The following is a 20,824-nucleotide window of genomic DNA, read 5'->3' as shown; positions in this document are numbered from 1 at the left end:
TAAGCTCCAATGATTATAATATAGTAGAAACTTATCGATTGACTTCCATTCTATTTAGGTGTCATTTATTTAAAAATACTGAACTGACTTGGTAAAATTGACTTGGTAAAATACATAAATTACATTTATAAGGCAATTGCTTTTCTGTAGCAAATGTTTGTAATATGACTCTCTGTTTGGGAGTATGGCCTCATCATAGGAGGAACAGCATACCATATAGAATTTGCCTAATAATCTGCAGCTGAAAAGTTGGTTCTTTTGTTTGGGGATTATAGTGCACTAATGATAAATCTGGTAGGATGACTCAGTCTTAAAGCTTCTCATGGAAAATGAGAACAAAGGAGGATGGTATTTCAACAGCCATCTGTCAGTTGGCGTGGCAAGAGTATTTTTATATAGGTGAGATTTCACGCTGAGAAAGCCTTCCAACAGCATTTCTCACCAGAGCTGTGTTACGGTGGATGTAGTTGTAACTCTTTTACTTCTCAGTTACTGTGACAATCACCTGGAACTACACTTTCTAATTGGTGTTGCTTTCTTAAACTTACTGGTGGAAGGGTACTAACCTTACCCAAACATATTTTGATGCTTACAGAATAGAAAAAGTATTACATGAAACCTTCGACAAGAAGTTTAACAATATTTAATGCCTTAATTCAAAATAGTACGCACATACTGTTGTGAGCAAAGTTATGACTTGTTAGAACCTGTAGAAACCTTTACTATAAGAAAGCTTTTAAAGTGCCAATGATGTATTGTGTGTGAAGTGATGCAATGATGCACTACTGAGCATGCAAAAACAAAGCAAGAGATACTGAGTTTGTTGTTCTGTTAACTTGACAACAGCCTAAATGTCAGCATGAGGTTATTTCATTCCCAATTGTTTTCCCCAAAAACATAAGGAGGCTAATCTATATTTATTATATTGTGATAGAGGGCTACAGACAACTGTGCTTTGCTGCCAGTGGCATGTGTTTAGCCTTATTCTCCAATCATCTGAAAAAGGCTGCAAAATAGTTTAAGTTGTGCTTCCTTTTAATTATGAAATCCATTACTACTTTTGCTGTGAGGAGCAAATTCTATCATGGGGTTTAAAAAGTCCAATAGCATTATTTATCTATCTAAAAAAAAATCTTACTTTTTCATGCCACTCTAAGAGAAATATTAAGGGTGTGCATTAAGGAAATATGCTGAATAGTAACAGCAATGTAGTATGAAATTCTCCTTTGTTGGCATCTGATCAGTTCATATTAGAAATATCCAGTAGAACATCGCAGCTTGGCAGACTGCTCATCAGCACTTCTCTGATTTCTGGGTTGGTGCTGCTGTCTGAATGGGTCACTGCTCAGCACTGACATGGTAACAACCTGTTTAACTGTCCTTCAGGGTGGACGGGATCAGTTCAGCCTTGTACCTGCACACCCTTTTCAGCTTCTGGGCTGCCAAGCAAAGGCAGTGTTACAGGACAGTAGGTGACGGGACAAGTGCCAGACTGGAGTACGCACCCACTGCAGAGCTGATTGCCTCTAAGACCAATACTCTGTAGTTAGTTGAGAAAGTGTGTCCTAGTTTATCAAATGGTATTCATTAGGCATGCAAATTGAGAGATTTAAATGCACAATTAATCATGTAAACTTCTATCACTAAGGAATAACTATTAAATAAAAGCATGATTATTTTTAGAGATTATTCCAGGACCCTACACTGAGCAACTGTAACTTCATCACCATTTTAAATATATGAAGTTGAGCTACTTGTCTTATAGTAGTGGAAACAGATACCGTACATTGCTTATTCCGAGTGTCCTACTATATTCTTAATTTAATCTTTGTATATCTCATCCCTTAGCAATGAATTTTAGGGAGTCAATCCTCATTCATCTTCCACTCCAAAAATTTTTCTTTTTACTACTTTAAAAACAAAATTAAACAACAAAATTCCACACCTTTATTATTTAAAAAAAATTACTTTCATAATTACTTTAGGCCTTTCTAAAATAAATGTGGTTATAGTTTAATTATAAAAGCAGTTTATGTAATGCCGATACATTTTTATGGTTTTAATTTTTGAATGCATTGTCTTCTTTCTGGAACTAACACACATAAATACTAAATCTGTCCCATGATGAGCTACTGAACTAGCATTAACATTGCAGCTTTTTTTAGTTCTCCAACTCCTAAATTCTTTAACTATTGCACATATGGATTTAAACAAAGAAAAATACAGAATACAGGTTGAGCACCATTAAGATTACAATCAAAATAATTAATGACCAAGTCATCCGATAAATTGCGGAAGCTAAATTTTCAGAAATGCATGTTACTTTGCAGGAATGTGTAAATGACAAGACCAATTCAGGTGATACAACATATTCTACTCACTGAAATGCTAAACTTTTATTTACACAGGTTTCTTTCTATCAAATATTACTAAAGAATGGGTGGTACATAAACAATGGTACATGCAATCTGATCCCTTTACTAAGAAAAATAAAATTACAGTTCTGTTAAGTAAAGATGAAATGCTATTATATACAGTCTGTTAACTGAAAGGCCTTGTGAGACATTCAGGTCTAATTTTAATACTTTCCAAATAAATACCAAATAATGCAACATTTACAGACAGCACACCAGCAGTATTTGCACGATAATTATTTTATAAACCAGAATTTAGTATTTCAATTAAGCAAATGAGTAGCAGCTCCTTCCTAAATATTAAGGCGTGTCACATAGCATCAAAATGGAACCGATGAGCCTCCTGTCGCTTCTCTCTGTCATCTGCTTTCTGAAAAAAAATAATAATAAAAAAACACTTTGTGGGATCTAGAGCAATGCTGTTACAGAAATGAATTGTCAAATGTCAGAGAATGGTTGATTTCTTCCATGTCACTCATTTAGCAAAAGGCAAAATGCTCAGTAAAAGCCTCAATAATTAGCTTTTAAATGATGTCAGTTTGAAATAGCAACCATCTACTCAAAATTGGCTTCTGCTGTTAATGCTCAGCTGTTTTAGTATTTTTGACCCATTATTTTCTATTATTTCTAATAGTGCTTTTTGAAAAGCAGCATTTCAAAAATGAAGAATGTTTCCTAGTATGTATTTATTTATTTAGCCTGCATTATAAATATGAGATGAAGTTACTCTGGAATAATGTCTTTGATGTATGTAAATCATCATGTAGGTGTCATCTGTGTTACACTTCTAATGAGATTCTTTTTTAAAAATTCTGTGAAATACAGATTTCGACAAAGATGGCAGTTCAACCCACAATTAACAGCACCAAGTAGGCAAAAATTTTCCTGTGTTTTTTTTTGTATGATGCATTTCTGTGCTTATTTATGCAGAGCACACAGTGATCTGTTGAAAGAGCACTTTGGATGGTGCCTGGAAAAAAGCAGCATATTTAAATTGTACTTATGATCCAGGTAATGCATAAAAACATGTCCTCTCCCACAAGCCTCCTCTTGTGTTCTATAGCAGTACTAGAGTATGAAAGCACTTTTTAAAGGATATTTTGAACACAGAGTGTGAACTTTTCTAGAAAAGTGTTTTTGTAATGACTGACAGTATGTGTAAATCCTAGCATAAGAGAATTTAGCAAAACAGATTTAAATGTTTTTTAGCTTGCTTAATCCCAACTTTTTTTTTAATGTGTAAAATGAAGAAAAGCTCATACAGTATGCTGTTGCATGGGAATTCAGATTTGTAACTCAGTGGATAAATATACATGACAATTTTCATAGAAATCAGTGCATGTGTTCTGCCATAGAAGTTTGTCATCTGCTTTGGCTCAAGGCCAAAGATTTCCTCATCACACAAGGTTTATGTATGATAGCAGCTGCATTGGATTAACTATGGATTTTACTGCGCATTGTCGCAGCAGCAGAGTTGTCAGTGAAGTTTAAGATGCATCAGTCTGGCTTTTTGGAAGGGATTATCAATGTCAGTAGTATTCTGAATGTCAAAAATGGAGTGTGAAGAAGGGAGTGGCATACTCTTTCCTACATTGAAATGCTTGTCACATTCCACAAAATTTTGTAGTCTCACTTAGAAGGCAATTTTCACTCCATTTTTTGTATGCTTCCTGAAAAACTACTACTCCAAATTTGACAGTAACTGATACTCCGATGAATCCATCAAAACTTCTCTAGCAGTGTTATCATCAATGTATAGTGTTCACATGACTACCATCAAGACCACAAAGCCAGTTATAAAGAATGAGAATATAGGAATATCAAGGTCCTTAGCTAATGTAGCAGGCTCTATTTGCTCTAAGATGAATAACGGTTTAAATTCTTCCTCAATTCTCTTTCATTTGGTGTATCAAAACTAAAAACTAAAAATGGATCTCAAATTTCTAAAGAATGACAGAGCAACATACTATCCCTAAATCCTACAGTTATTTAAACAATACAATACTTGGCTGGCAGACAAAAGTGTAACAACTATTGTAGACAAAGGGCTCCTATTACCACTTACCTGCAGAGGTCAAAGTACATGGTTTATTTTAACTGCTGAATAAAACACTGCATCTTACAGACAGATATAACCTCTGGGGGAAAAGACGACATTGCAACAGCCAGTACATTTCCCCTTCCTTTCTTTGCTATAGGTATTCTAGAGATGTGTAAAGGAAAATAGCATTTATGCAGAACTGTATTTTTGTGAGCGATTAGTGAAACAGTAAATCAAGAACAAGCTCGGGAACAAGGAATTTTGCAGTTTAACTCCCAGTCATGTCAGTGATACACAATACAGCCTTGGTTAAGACTCTTATATCTTAAGACTCAACCATTCCTTCTAAAAATTGGGAAGGTAAAAATTAATAGGAAGGCACTGGAAAATCAGAGGAATTAACAAATGTTTATATGGTAGTCTGAAAGTACACACAATTTATCCAAATATTTATGCCTATTTTGAGCAAGATGAAGCTGTTGGAAATGAGTTTATAATGCAATCAATACACCACTTCATTCACATACACCTAATGGGGTTTAAAATGGCTCAGAAAGCACTCTGGGCTGAGTGCTTCTTTATATTACAACACATGAATTATTATATGAAGAATTTTTTTAAACATTGACATTGAATTTCCATTTCTCCAGATGGCATTATACGTAGTTAATCCTTCCCCAGCTCAAAGTCCAAGTATTTTTTCTGCTACTCTTGTTGCTTAAGATTTGCTAGAAACAGACTTAAACCCAGCCAGTGCATAGTCCTAGCTATCAGTTAGCAATGCTTCCTCGGTACAGTAGGACATGCTAAGGACAGTCACTGAAAGTTTGCATTTCTTTGCTTTGCGTATTTTATTCTAGTTTTTCTATTATATGGAGACTGTATTTAACATTTTGAAGAGTGAAGATTGACAGACAACATTTAAATACGAAGCATGCGCAAAGCATATCTGAATGTTTAACAAGGTCATTTTATTTCCACAAGCACAAAACAACAAACAGTTCTACCATGTCAAAATGTGCAGTAATTTTATTTGACAGCTAAGATTATGGCTTGGGTACATACTAGCATTTATTGGCAATTCTGCCAGTTGGATATGATTGAGAACTGAGCGTAGTCAAGAAAAATGGGAACACATTTCTTTTGTGAAATGAAAGGCCCCATTCAAAATACTTCTTCAAATCAATGGATTTCTATTCACCACATGTATAATTCAGACACACGGAGGAAAGCAGCCAATATGTACACGATTGACTTCATATATAGTCTTGAATGCTGATGTCAGTGCAATCAGCAAAGACAGATACACAAAAAGAGACATTTTCCGTATTTTTAGATTACGGGCAGAACTCAAGACAAAGAAACTGATTTTATGTTCCATTTTCCAAAACAGTACCCTTAAAACTCTGCAAAATAGAAAGCTTAGATATGAAATGTACATGTATCATTTAGTTGGGAATAATAGCTTAATGGCAAAAGTTCATCCATGTTGCTCTTCATTCCCGTTTTAAGTGTCTTAGAGCTTAAATAAAAACAATGCCAGTTTTTAAGCTTGCAGTAAATACTGACTCAATAAGTAAACACCTTTAGGGAATTAACGCAGTCTGTGTCAGAAATTATACTGTAGAAAACTACTCAAAAATTCAATGTACAAGACTGTAAAATTTTAGGAAGTGTTAACTAGTATAGAAAATACAGAAAAGAATCTAGTTAATTAAGCTTACCTTTTCTTGCCAGTGTAATATGCCAATTATAGCCAGGATGAAAACACAGACACCAATTAAGGCTATAGCTGTTAGCAGCACAATGTTACTTGGGGTCAGATACAGCTTGGCACTCCAGCTATATGGAAGAAGAAAATCCAAGGAAACATTAATACCCTTCAGCAGGAAGCAGAAAACAGATTTAACTTAAAAAGATGAAAAGAACTTGCTAGTGTAAGACAAGTAACAACTTGGGTGACAGAAACTAGTGGCTACACTTAAAAGACTGAAGCTTAATGGTTTCTCTACTTGAAAATATATGGCTCAATATAATTATTTTCAGGTAATGCCATGTCTAAATTCAGTTTCTGTTTAACTTTCCAGGAAACCTACGGCTATCCTCAGGGTCTGATTTTTTTTCTCATTAGGAGATTTATCTCCTGCCCCTGCCCAGGACAAAGTAAAAGATGTACCAAAACCTTCCACAAAACTACCTGGGGCTTGGGGAGAGGGAGCAGCAGGGTGAAATAAGCCTGTCAGATGTTGTTTTCTGCAGACGAGGAGCTCCTCTTGGACAGGCTTACGGAGCTCAGCTGGTTGGGCATTGCTCAGTCTGAAGTTTACCAGAGACAATGGCAATTGTAGGCAAAATAACCAGTTGATTATGGCAGGAGAATGCTGGAAAGCAAAAAACCTAAGCACTTGAAGGGCTTCTGGAAGACATCCCTTGAACGTTGTGGGGTCCTGAAGCTCATCTAACACCCTTTCTGTACTATAGGCTTCCCATCATGGGAAAGCTGTCAGCAGGAGGCCATGTATCCGTGTTAAAAGAACTATAAATTTATAAAGTGTTTATTATGAAATCTGATTTCTTCTTGGGATTCTCTCCTCTGCTTTTCTACAGTGTCCATAAACTTTATAGGAAAGCAAAAATGATTTAAGGATAAAACAACAGGAAATTTTTTGCGTAACACATACCTTTAAATACCTCAAGACTATAACTAAATTTTCTTCATCTGGCAGATGCTATTCCTGTCGTTCTTAATTAGCAACTCAAGCAGCATATCACTTCTCAACTGTTATCTGTCCTACAGTAAAATTAACTGCTGAAACAGATGTCAGAATCATTTCTGCATGATAAATGCAACTGACCTCACTAATACATCAAGCGGCAAAAAGCAGCTGGAATATGTGACTAATGGCAAAGAGAGAAACATGCTATCTTTCTGGGATAAACATTTTAATTGCAAAGTGAATTCCATGTTTAAGCTCTTGTGTAACTGACCCATTCACTTCTACTTAAAAAAAGTATTAATACCTGTGGCAACAGATACTTTGTTCAGAAGGGCTGAACTAAGGCTTTTATATGCAACCAGAGAGAAATTGCAAGTTTGGTGAAACAAAAATGCTTCCTTAGATCATTACCAACCTTGCAATTTGTCAAAAGAATGTTGGTAAATCTAGCAAATATGTTACTATTTACAGGAGTTGAGCTGGTAATATTCTGATCTCTTATGGGCACTACCTAAGGATCTGTGTAAATACCTGAGAAGTATTCTGCCTCGTCACTGAGGCAACTACACCCACAGAACTGACCCCCACTGTTGTTAAATTTCCTTGCTCTACAAGTGACTGGTTTTAGACACATAGTGCCTAATTTAAACTCTGTATTAATGTAATTTTGTGAAGTGCACATCAAAATGAAGTTACCTTCGAGGAACATTATGAGGATAGGGAATGACTATAAGCTGGGAGTTTGGTATGATAGCTGTCCATTCTTGTTTTCTTACGGACTGAAAGAAAAACAAAGGCTGTGTCAATTCATAACAAAACAATATACTTAAAAGCAACGAAATTCTCTGTTGAAACATACAAAAGGTGTGTGCTGGCTTTGGCTGGGATCGAGTTAGTTCTCTTCATAGCCGCTGGTATGGACTGTGTTTTGGGTTTGTGCTGAAACAGCATTGATGACCTAGCGGTGGTTTGTTTACCACAGAGCAGTGCTCACAGAGCCAAGGCCTTTTCTGCCTCTTACCCGCCAGTGAGGAGCCTGGGGGGCACATGGAGTTGGGGTTACCCAGCCAGGATGGCTGGCCCCCGCCAACCCAAGGGATGTCCCACACCATGTGCTGTCCTGCTCAGCATATAGAGCTGGAGGAAGAAGGAAGGGACTGATCACTGCCTGGATTGGGCTGGGCACTGGTCAGCGAGTGGTAGGCAACTGTACTGTGCATCACTTGTCTTTCTGAGGTGTTATTCCTCTCTGTTATCTCCCTTTCATTACTTTTATTATAATAATATTTTACTTTATTTCAATTATTGGGCTGTTCTTATCTCAACCCATGGGTCTTCCCTTTTCCTGATTCACCTCCCCACCCCAGCACTGGGGGGAATGAGCAAGCAGCTGTGTGGTACTTAGTTGTGGGCTGGGGTTAAACCATGACACGGAAAACACACACAAAAACCCCCAACCCAGTTGTTTTTCATCTTTTTATTCTAAATATAAGTGATTATTCCCTTATGTTGGTATAAGCCTTTTATTCTGAAAGCTCCAAAGTGCTTAAAAAACCAAAGTAAAATAAAGTACAAAGCAGCAACATAATAGGGAAAGAAGAAAAGAACCAGTTCTGCAAAGGAGGCAGGCAAAGCAATTATCCAAATCAGAATTTGGCCAGGATGCTAATTTGAATACCTTGCTTTTGAAAATTGTACCATAGATCTTTAAAGACTGAAAATTATTAGGACCCTACTTTTATGTTTCATCTGAAGATTAGATAATCACACTAATCTCCACCTCCCACCATACTGATCCTGGTTTTATAACCAAGGCAGAAAGGATTATGTGAGTTTACAGGCTGGCCAGGCCAACCCCAGGCAAGTTTTACAGCTGAGACTATAATAATTGGACCCTCAGATCTAATACACATTTACCATATAAGCAAGCACTATATACCTGTACTAATTACAGGCAAATTCAGTCATCTTTTGGTCTTAGTGTTACTTCAGAGCTTATACACCGTACAAAAACCAGGCACACAAGTTTTTTTCTGGCTCTTTTTTTGTATTCAAAGTACTGCTTTTGATGGCCTTCTATGATGGGGCTATGGCGGGCAGAGCAGTTGACGTCATCTACCCGGACTTATGCAAAGTGTTTGACACTGTGCTGCACGACATCCTTGTCTCTAAACTGAAGGGACATAAATTTGATGGATGGACCATTCTATGGATAAAGAACTGGCTGGATGGCTGCACACAAGGAGTTGTGGTCAACAGCTCAGTGTCCACATGGAGACTGGTAACAAGTGGTGTCCCTCAGGGGTTGGTGTTGGGACCAATCCTGTTCAACATTTTTGTTGGCAACATGGGATTGAGTACACCCTCAGCAAGTTTGCCAATGACACTAAGCTGGAGGGAAGGGATGGGAGCAAGAGGGACCTTGACATGTCTGAGAGGTGGCCAGTGCCAAACTCATGAAGTTCAACAAAGTGAAGTGCAAGGTCCTGCAGCTAGGTTGGGGCAATCCTGGTCACAGCTACAGGCTGGGCAGAGAAGTGATTCAGAGCAGCCCTGAGAAAAAGGACTTGGGGGTGTTCGTCCACGAGAAACTGAACATGAGCTGGCCTCAGCATGCACTTGCAGCTCAGAAACCAACCGTGTGCTCGGCTGCATCAGAAGAAGTGTGACCAGCAGGTCAAAGGAGGTGATCCTGCCCCTCTACTCTGCTCTCATGAGACCCCACTTGGAGTACTGTGTGCAGTTCTGGTGTTCTCAACGTAAGAAGGACGTGGTGCTGTTGGAGCGAGTCCAGAGGAGGGCCACGAGGATGATAAGGGGGCTTAGAGCACCTCCCATATGAAGACAGGCTAAGAAAATTGGGGCTGTTCAGCCTGGAGAAGAGAAGGCTGCACGGAGACCTCATAGCAGCCTTCCAGTATCTGAAGGAGGCCTACAGGTGTGCTGGGGAGGGACTCTTCATCAGGGACTATAGTGATAGGAAAAGGGATAGTGGGTTTAAACTTAAACAGGGGAAGTTCAGGTTAGATATAAGGAAGAAGTTCTTTACTGTGAGGTTGGTGAGGCACTGGCACAGGTTGCCCAAAGAAGTGGTAAATGCTCCATCGCTGGCAGTGTTTAAGGCCAGGCTGGACAGAGCCTTGGGAAGCATGGTCTAGCGTGAGGTGTCCCTGCCTGTGGCAGAGGGGTTGGAACCAGATGATCTTCAGGTCCTTTCCAACCCTAACTATTCTATGATTCTATGAATATCCTTGCTTCTGGAGAAAAAAAAAAAAAAAAAACCTGGGGGGAAAAAAAAAAGAAAAAAAAGTCCCTAGCAGTATTTCCATCCAAACTCTATTAGGAAAGGTAACACCATATATATTGACAATTGTAATATTGACAAGCTTGACAACCATAAATCTCAACTGACCTTTTCTCCTAAAGGACGAGGAATACCAACACACAAATGGTCGAGGAAATTAGCACTACGTCCCAAGCCCAGAACGTTGTATGGCAGCTGGAGAGCATAATGTGCTGATTGGCTAAGCTGTCCAGCTGAAATAAAATTAGAAAAGAAGTCCAAGTAGGTAATTTGCTGGAAAAAACCCCAGCCCTGAAACCGTTAACTTTCTACACGTATACATTCAGAGTCAGTCATGAAAAAAATTAAAAAATGTTCATCAGCTGCATGATTATTTAATTCTTAAAGGCTCAATCCCACATTTCCGAACTACTTGTGGTTACTCGGAGAATAGCTTAAATGCTTTAGGTTTCTAGGTAAGATGATTCTTTTGAGCACCATTTCCATGTTAAACTGAATTTCTACCATTTGTTGAGAAGAAATCAGGTCTCTGCATTTCTTTTTATTTGAATAGTGCCAAGTCTTTTGCCCTATTGATTTACAAGCGCATACTCAATATGTGAAGGTTCACTTTAATTCTTGGTGTTAATCAGTAACTACTCTTTTTTCCTGGTGTCACAAAATTAGCTACATAAATTTGCATGAACAAATTTTTAAATAATAAATTGATTCAATGAAAGCAGGATTACAGTGGTTGCAAGGTAGGCCCTAGTAAGAGCATGTAATTATAACTAATTAAAAGAGAGGCTGTAGGGGAAAAATAACACTGTGTTTCCTGAAAAGGCAGCAGGGAAACAGACAGCTGCAACAGATAGTGTTGCAGCTATTAAGAGGTTCACTAACATCCCATTTCCAAGGTATCTGATTAGTCCATTTAAATAAAAAAATATTGTAATCTTTCAATTTCTGGCAAACTGATTCAGATCCTATGATAATGCTTTGTTCATTCTCTAGAAAGCCTGTTAGTAAGTGATTGGTTACACAGCAGGAATGATATCAGCACCTCGTAAGCACCACAATGAATTTAGCCCTTCGCCAGGTTAACAGAAATGAGTGTGAGGGATACTTCACAACCATGAGTAGGTTTATGTAATCAGCAGAAACATTTTAACAGACATATGATGTAGTCTGTATTTTTAATGTGTTAAGATTTTTCTCTGCTTTGACACCTGACAGATTATGCCTCAAATTGGAAAGTGTAAGTTAAGTGACAAAACATAATAGAATGTGAATTAAAGAATATGAATTCACAATTTATAATGAATTTACAGCCAACTCCTTACTACCTCTCCAAACTTTCTTCCAAGGCTGAAAGATGAGATCTGAAAAATCAGCTTGATGCAGTTAGTTACCTTTTTATTAAGCTAAAATGCTACTAGCAGAAAGAAATAGTACAGTCTTCTGAAAGATTAGGCATATTTTAGATTTACTTTTCCCCATGCAGAACCATGTAAACAGCAAGAAGATGTGGAAATAATTAAATAGGATTTGTCCTTTCAGTCGTCTGTTGTGAGGTCAAGGTGTACTGTGTATATTGTTAGGTGAATTCCTAGCTTAGGGACTCTGTGCCAGAAAGCATTAACTGAGCAGCTTTCTCTCCATGAAAGGGTATTTGTCCAGCAAGCTGAGATAACAGTATAGGTTTTGAGTCTGTCCCCACTTTTTGACTGACTTTCCTTACATGATTGTGGCTAAACTGCTCAACCTTTAGGTCTCAATTTCCAACTCTAATTTGAGAATTACTCAAATTTTAAATACATAATATTTGAACGCACTCGTTACCCATGTAAAATTAGCAAGGAGCAAAGGTACGTTTATTACATGTGACTTGGTTATAAAAACAAACAAGCTATGTATTACTTGATCATGCTATAACATAATAAAGAATTTTAAAAAAAAATTTCTTTCACTATTGCTGAATTCTGAAGAACTTCTCCCAAAAGAACAAGGTACTGCTGTAACATTTAACATTAAAAAGCTTTCAGAAGGACTTTTGAGTGAAACATTTAGGATTATGAGAAGACTGCAACTGAGATCTTCCTTTTTTCTTTCATCATACAAATGAAATGTATGAATTTCAACTAAATTAAATGAAATAAAAGAAAATGTAGTACACTGTGTGCAATCAGCCTTAAAGAAGTCAGAAAGTCAGATAGTGTAGCTAGAATTCTTAAAAGCATTAAATAATTTCATGGCTACTAACACTGCTTCTTGTGTTAGTACACAAGTTAGCAGTTATCTACAAAGATTAGATAATGAAATTTTATGCTTCAGGATGTAAATAGATCATTTGCAAAAGTCAGAATGTTTTCTGCTACATTGCAGGCAGAAAATGTGCATATATCTTTTTTATTTGCCTTTAAAATTGGGAGATATTAGTTAAGCAGGATGATAGTACATAGAACATTCTAGTTTACCTTAAGGCTGGCTACAAATATGAGATCTCTGGGACTATTTCTTGCTTTACTCCCCCTATATCAATCATAAATTCTGTTCGAGGGTTACTCAAATGTTCCACTTAGAATTACAAACAAGTAATTAAGAATGACAAATGTTCATCTGAGAAACATAAAAACCCAGAACAAAAATTAAAAATAAAAAAGAGAAATTACAGAGAGTACTGACAACAGTTTGTTGTCATATTTAAAGTTCTCAGTCACTGGTAATTAATTTACTTATGAAACTATTTCAAGTTTAATTGAAATAGCAACTCTAGCAATTTGCCCTGTTGTAAAACTATTGTGAAGAGTTTTCTGCTTGTTCCAAGAAGACTTGAAAATACCATTCAATCTTCAAGAAGGAAGGTGGGATTTATTTCTTATACTAAGATTGTTCTTTAAGCTTTTGGAAGTCTATGCAAGCAAGATGGAGAAACTGGCTGTTGCTGCACAGTTTGTTTTGCTTCATTAGTAGAACTGGAATGAAAAAACCTTCTCCTTTTCATGCTATACATAGTACCTTTTAACACTACTTTTAAGACTATTCAACACTATGTCTTCTGCTTCTTATTTCAAAAAAAGTTATCGGGAAGCACCCAGGTATCTTGGACTATGGTAGTGGTATAGGTGTCATTTATATTTTTGCTTTAAATCATAAGTCATTAAGTTTATTCTTCGAAAACCTTGGCCAGAATAAAGAACCTCAACAGTTTAAGACATGGTTTTCAGTGGCTTCAATCTGTCAGAGACCAAATTTTTAAGAAATAGCTAATGACATTGGGCAGCCAATGTCAGAGTTTGGTATTCATGTTGCAGAGTTTGATATTCAGGAATCATTCTGAACACCTCTAAATCAATCTCCTTACTTTTGAAGTCTGGCATATAAAACGTGAAGCAGTAGACATCATTAACCTTTTGAAAGTCTTGTCTGAGGAATAATGTGCTTTCTATAACACATACAGTACTTGTTCTTTTATATCTGAATTAAAGCATGTCCCTTCTATTTCTATTACACTGATGTAAGCTTGCTGAGAGTTTAAGAGTAGCCACTCGGCCCTGGGTTAAATTGTAACGTCAGCAGTTTATTTCAGGCAGCATAAGTGCTTAACTGAAGGCAGTTTACCGTTATGAAGGGAAAGTGATTGCATTTCCATGTAGAAACAATGCTTTTTATTCTTTCTTTAAACAGAACTGATAATGTGTGATATGGGATTTCTGATCAGTCTAGTTGAACCAACAAATAGATTCACAATACTGATACTGTTCAGTCAGTTTAAATAAGCTTATTTTGTGGACTAATAGAGCAGAACATACAAAACCATTACACAGAGTTGAAAGACTAATGGAAACTGATTTCAAACTTGTGGTCTCCTGAAGCACTATCTTTTTTTTTTTTTTTTTAATTATGCTTTTCTTGACAAAGTATCATTTACATTTAAGTAGACCATTAAAGGCACTCAGATTAATTCAAAATACAGTAACATTATTTAGGCTTTCAAAAGTCCCCCAAATTCATTCTGTTAGAGGACTGAATAGTTAAATGTATTTTCATGAATAAAAATGTTGTGTCATGATTTCTCCCAGTTACTGTATTTTCCTCTAATTTGCAAAATGATACATTTATCAGAAGCTTTAGTACCTTCACCAAAGTACTAACTGAAAATATTTGTGAAATAAACCAAAATATCAGAGTTAGAAAATATAGCAAGGAGTTGCTTTGTTTTACACACACATTCTTTGCACCTGTTGTCAATGTAGGCAGCTCTCCTGGTAAATAACAGTTAATTGCATAAAACAGTATCTGAGTTGTAGCCGCTAGCCTCAGACTTTTATCTAAGCAAGTTCTTCTGTACCATCATCTACCTTAATACTGAGGTCAACACATGAAAGACTGCTTTTTATAGATTAGATATACCTGCTTCCTAGAAAACCTGAAAATTATTTCAAAAAGCCACCTGCAGAAGTTGCAGAAGTTGCTGTGTAGCTGTAACCAACATGTCTGCAATAGCTGGAGTAGGACAAAGCTAGTTCAAGAGCTGGGTGACATTTCACAGTGAATGTGCCTCACTTCAGCTGCACCACTACAGTGCTATTTACTTTACAGCGATTATTGGTATTGTGCTACATTGCACACCAATGTGTTTCCCCATCTTTTGAAGCTGGCAGCTCCTTAATTTATTTGAAAATATGCCAGAGAGACTTACTGCAAAAGAAAGAGAAAATACAACTAATAGTAATGAAATACCCATGTAATATGCATAGGAATGTACGAAGTAGCTTTCAGAAGAAAAAACAAAATCCCAACTCCTCCAAACTTGAAAGCTTGGAGAATTTTATTTCTTTGGCTTTAGTTGAAAGCTTTACTTCAGTTGCCTCATTATTACCTTTAGACTTGTCTAATTTGTAATGCCTAAATAGTTGAAGTTTGATAACATTGCATGCAACATTACCAGTTCACACAAGTTTTCTAAACAAGAGTTATATAGAACACCACAGTAGCAGGGTATTCCCACCTATAGCAACTAGGAAACGCCTCTTAACGGAATGCAGCTATTCAATTATTAAATTATTCCTGCTCGTTTCATGAATATACTCTACTTTCTACATAGTGGAATTCTACATAATGAATCTTGAATAGTTAAATGGCTATTGAAATTAAGCTTATTTTGCTTTTGTCTGGTACATACTGCAGTGTTTATGTTTAAATTCATTAGTATAATAGCTGCTAGACATTTGTGTTCACCTCACAATCCAATTTAGCTTAACAGTATGAGAACTCAATGCAGCATCAGGGAAGAGTAAGCAGCTTTCAAAAAACCGGAAGGGCACAACTTCACAGCATGTGAAAGGTCATTCTGCCATGGAAGGCTTAAAACAAAACAAAGCAAAACTAGCAAAATGAAAGAGCTCTGAAATAGGAATTGCAAAGGCTATCATCAATCCATACAGCTTCAGTCATATAGATGCTTGAACAAGTCATGACTTGATCCATATGAGCAATTCAATAAATCTATTCTTATGATAATATTATGTCTACATACGGATGTTGATCTTTGAGTAAACCTTAAACATTTATTGTTTTGTGGTTCAGGGCCCACAGGATTAATATATTTGGTAGACACAAACTGCAACTATGGTCCTATTTATTTCAAAATTTATCAGCATATTTTTACTTTAAGAAAATTAAGATGCGTGTAGCACAGGCTGAAATACAGAAGATACTCCCCCTTTCTAAGTTGAAGGGGAAAAGTAAAACAATACATTAACCTGAAACTCCAGCCAGGCTGGGCCTGGCTTGTACAATCACAAGGGTTCATTTGGTACATCCAAGCCACATGGTACATAAAAAAATCTGGGTATGGACACATTGCACAAACAGCCTCCCCCATGTCCTTATCACAGAGATGGCAAGAGGGAGCTGTGAGTGTTCATGCCTCAGGCTTGTCCACACGCCAAGCACTACTGCGGTTATGGCAATACACAGCTACCAGTCTTACCCTTCTGTCTGCCCGTGCAAACAGGCAGGCTTCCAGGCTAGGAATTCCTACAGAGAAAAAGAGAAGCTATTGGAGGGTTCAGATGTTACACAGCAGAGGGAGAAAGCTAGCAGGAAGACAGAAAAAAAATTAGTTATGATAGGGGAAGAGGTATCAGAAGGAAAACCGGGGTAAAAAGCTGCCGATGGCTAAAGGCAGCCTAATGTTCATAGCATGAAGTCTCTAAAGGACTACCCAGTCATTCAACTCAGTCAGCCCTTGACCAAACAACACTGCAATAACAAATTTAAAATGCCTGTCTTGTGCTGGTGCTACAGTATGAAACTGCCCTTGTGCAGTTTCTGAAGACATTTCAGTAAATTAGCAGCTGCTCCATATTAAATTTAAAATATCTGATCTTATTTAAGCTGTTCTGGGTCCACAAGGACATTAGTTCTAAGAAAATCAGTTTGTGTTATTGGTAATAAAATAAAGTAGGTAGGTAGCCTTCTCAAGAAAACACAAAGGATATTGAGGTGCTAGAGTGGGTCCAGAAGAGGGCAATGCAGATGGTGAAGGGCCTGGAGCGCAAATCTCATGAGAAACAGCTGACAGAACTGAGAGGTTTAGTCTGGAGAAGAAAAGGCTCAGGGGAGACCTTATTGCTCTCTATTGTAGTGAGGCGGGGTTGGTCTTTTCTCGCAAGTTACAAGTGGTAGAAGAAGAGGAAACGGCCTCAAGCTGCATCAGGGGAGGTTGAGACTGGATATTAGGAACAATTTCTTCCCCCAAAGGGTGGTCAGGGATTGGAACAGGCTGCCCAGGGCACTGGTGGAATCACCATCCTTGGAAGTCTTCAAAAAAACATGTAGATGAGGCCTTTAGTGGTTTAGTGGCGGCCTTGGCAGTGCTGGGGAAACAGCTGAACTTGATCTTAAAGGTCTTTTCCAACCCAGTTGATTCTATGATTACTGGGGCCCTGCATTTTAGCCAAGGTTACAACTGCTAATAAATATTGCTGTATAGCTATAATCTGCAGTGATCTAGCTGGCACCGCCCATTAAGCAAAATTCTATTCGAACTCAAAGAGATTTAGTAGGGCTACTATTTCAATAATAACAATGATTTTTTTTTAGGATGCTGAAGTTTAAAAAACCCACACCAAACCACAACAACAAAAAACCAACAAAGCCAAACAGCTTGCATATGGTTAGCTTTACTAAATTCATCTCATGGATCCTCCGCACCTCAACAACAGGTCTGATTTACTCTATGCTTAGCTTTAGGTATTATACCCTAGGTATTATTCACTAGTTTATACTATGCATTGTTGCTTACAGGATTCAGCTGAAAAACACTGTGCCAGAATAATATTAGAAATTTCATAGAAGACAATAAAAGCCTGGAAATGCACATGTAGAGCTGAAAATCCAGGCTAACAAACATTCTTAACTGTAGGGTCTCCTTAAAATAACAACTCCAAAAGGAATGGGGGGTGCAGAAGGCAGATAGCAGGAACTGGATCACAAAGCATGACTTCAAACTTGAGTTTGTGTGCTTCTCCCACATTTACACCTGGCCCCAGTCTGATCTCAAGCATAAAATTCCTCAAATATTTGAAGAAGCTGTTGCAATTGAATTTACTCTTGGAGAGAGAAGGTCTGTGGACATGTTCACTGAAGATGTAAGACGCAGTACTTCTCAACTCTAATGCTCATTTTGGCAGTTACTATTCCTTGTAGCTAATTTGACAACATTTCTTGTAAGATTACAAGTGAATTGAGCAATGTGAAAGTAAAAGCACAGAATGTGATAATTATTATTCTGATATCTTTTAGCAACATACTGGAGTGTTAATAGAAGAGAAAATAACTCTAACAATGCTTTAAAAAACCCCTTGTAATTATGCAAATTTCCTGTAGTTAAGTCTTGGCAGATCAGAGAACCTTACAGTGAGTGAGGTAACGACAGCCATATGGGCCTTTGTAGTTTACTCTCTGCACAAATACTGCATAAATGAAAGATACCAGAACTAAAGACCTGCAGAATTAGGAAGATCAGAAGGATGGTGGACATTTGAGTATGCCTGATTTTAGCCCAGGACTAGAAAGAAAACTTCGGGTGATGGGATAGTTTGATTTCAGTGGTCCAGCCTACAACTGTTGTCCTGCTAAGATTAGCGGTAAAGACAACAAACAGTGTAAGCTGACATGGGCAGGGGAAAGGAATAGTAAGCATTATTTTCATTAGAAAAATCCTATGTTGTTATTCACCTTACTTCTTGGGAAAGAGACTAATTGTTTAAAAAATTCTGATTATCAACCATCAGATTATCTCACTATTTCTTTTATATAATTAAAAGCTTCACATATGGCTTGTCCATAATATTATATAAGGAATGCAAATAAGTTGATGAGAATTAGTTTTAAAATAGTATTTTCAGGCCATACTTTTGAAAAGTTGAGGAAAAGACGGCTTTTAGGTTTATACATGGCCCAAAAATGCATGTGGGTCTGGTATTGCCCACCAGTAGACATACAATATGTGGCTTGAGGTATTTCTTGATAGTCAAATAGAATATGATTCTGATGTAGCAGACTGTTTTTTCAAGATAATAACCTCTAGGCCTGTAATTCTAGTTAGAACATGTACGGAATTTTACAAACAGGACTTGTAAAAGAATTAAGTTTAGCTACAAACTTAATATAACTGTTTCAGATAACGTGACTTTGAGAAGTTCTTGCAGGAATTATACCGACTCAAAAAAAAAAATCTATTAACATATTACAGTTGAGACAGTGATCGAAGACAGTATTAGAAAATTCTGTAGCAATACTGTTAGGGTCATAAATGCACTTGGAATTCATTACTGTTATTTCCTAATGCCAAAACAGAAAATGAAATTCATCATGACTGGACTCTGTTAGGTTCTTATTATTGCAAATATGGTAGCAATGAAGATGAATGGTACTATAGCAGCATTAAATCATATTTGATAGCTGTTTCTTAGAGTAAATTTTAAAAACATTGCATTTCTAAAAGCACTATAAAAGCACTACACATCCTCCCAAAGAACGCCACAAAACAACCCACAAAGAACCCAAACCCTAAAGCTAATGTTCAATAAAAACATTTTTGTTCTTGGAAGAGAGAACTGGAAAACACAAGCTCTGTGCATTCTTTCATGACACAGAGGTCTGTAGTTGGAAGAACATCTTTATTTTGTCATTGATTATTTTACAAGCTTGCTTAAATAGTAGTGCCAAAAGGTCAAACATACACAAAACAAACCCATCTAAACTTATATTTCCTCAAAGTGGGGTTTAGAATCAGTTTAGACTGCTGTGAGTTATTTAATAGATATTCTGCATTTGAAATCCCACAAATCCATTATTTTGTCATATTCTTCTGATTAAAATTATGTCAATGTATAAAAAGCAAATTTATTTTAAAAAGCGGCATGCAATGTATCATTCAGATATGCCAAATTTCAGTCTTCTACAGTAACTATTTATATCCCAAATCTAATAATTCTAATCTAATCTAATAATATAAATTCTACTAGCTGTCAGGCATGATTTTTTAAGCTCATTGTATGTGTTCACTTAAAACATCAGATTTCTAAGTTTGAGACTGTGTTAATTACAAGTAAGTAGCAAGAGTTAAAAAGTTCTCTGAGTACATGAACAATGAATCTAAATTAGTATAATCAGGTCTAAGCAAAGGTTATGGGGTTTTTTTTGTTTGTTTTGGTTCTGTTGTTTTGTTTGTTTGCTTGTTTTTAGTATATAACCATTTTATAGCACTTTCCTAAAGAAGAAAAAAAGAGGCAGTTTGACGGTTTTACTAATGTGTTTCTTCTCTTAGCTAAACCCCATCTTTTTTGTTACTTTGGCAGTTACTCACCAGTACTCCGGATTCTCCAATAACATAGTTATTAGGGGCCAGAAATAACAAAACAGCAGCATACTGAAGTAAGCTTCCCATCCATATCAGTCCAGGCTTTTGAGGTCAGAGAAGGATCCTGTGAAGGCCTTCACTGGTGTCTTCTGACATGGTTAATAAGATTAGGCTACACCATGACTTGGCTGACAAAGCTCGCAAGCCTTCATCTTGGTAACTGGCAATAAGGAGAAGCCAGTTGTTACCCACCAGAGCTGGCTGCCTAAGGGTGTGGGTCGAATCCTCTAAAGAATCACAGCTTAGAACTAGAAATCTTGTCATGGGAATTTAAGTGAACGTGTAAGCTCTTTTTAAATTTAGCTTATGCAGAAAACCTTCAAAGCGATGGAGCTGAGTGTACAACTGGCAGGATGATTAGTTTATTAAAAGGAATTTGTGCAGTAATTAGGAAAAATACTCTGCATTTTCCTGTTAGCGTTAGTTATTTGTCTG

At 36.9% G+C, this 20,824-nt stretch overlaps 1 protein-coding gene across 2 annotated transcripts in view; it reads right to left on the bottom strand.

Moving 5' to 3' along the window:
* Window positions 1–623: 623 nt before the first annotated feature.
* Window positions 624–20,824, bottom strand: part of ITFG1 (integrin alpha FG-GAP repeat containing 1) — a 77,577-nt gene continuing 57,376 nt past the window's right edge. The window contains exons 15-18 of one of the 2 annotated variants that reach the window (XM_030470689.1): window positions 10,585–10,709; window positions 7,869–7,951; window positions 6,180–6,297; window positions 624–2,784 (exon numbers count right to left, since the gene is read on the bottom strand). In XM_030470689.1, coding sequence (XP_030326549.1) covers window positions 2,725–2,784; window positions 6,180–6,297; window positions 7,869–7,951; window positions 10,585–10,709 — 386 coding nt within the window. In that variant the 3' untranslated portion in view covers window positions 624–2,724. Of the gene's footprint in view, window positions 2,785–6,179; window positions 6,298–7,868; window positions 7,952–10,584; window positions 10,710–11,044; window positions 16,498–20,824 lie in introns of those variants that run through there. The other variant, XM_030470690.1, reaches the window with a different exon arrangement.

Source organism: Strigops habroptila, chromosome Z (assembly GCF_004027225.2).
Source record: "Strigops habroptila isolate Jane chromosome Z, bStrHab1.2.pri, whole genome shotgun sequence".
In the NCBI taxonomy this organism is placed as follows: Eukaryota; Metazoa; Chordata; class Aves; order Psittaciformes; family Psittacidae; genus Strigops; species Strigops habroptila.
The sequence above is the reverse complement of the archived record's forward strand: the minus strand, read 5'-3'. Positions and strand labels throughout refer to the sequence as shown.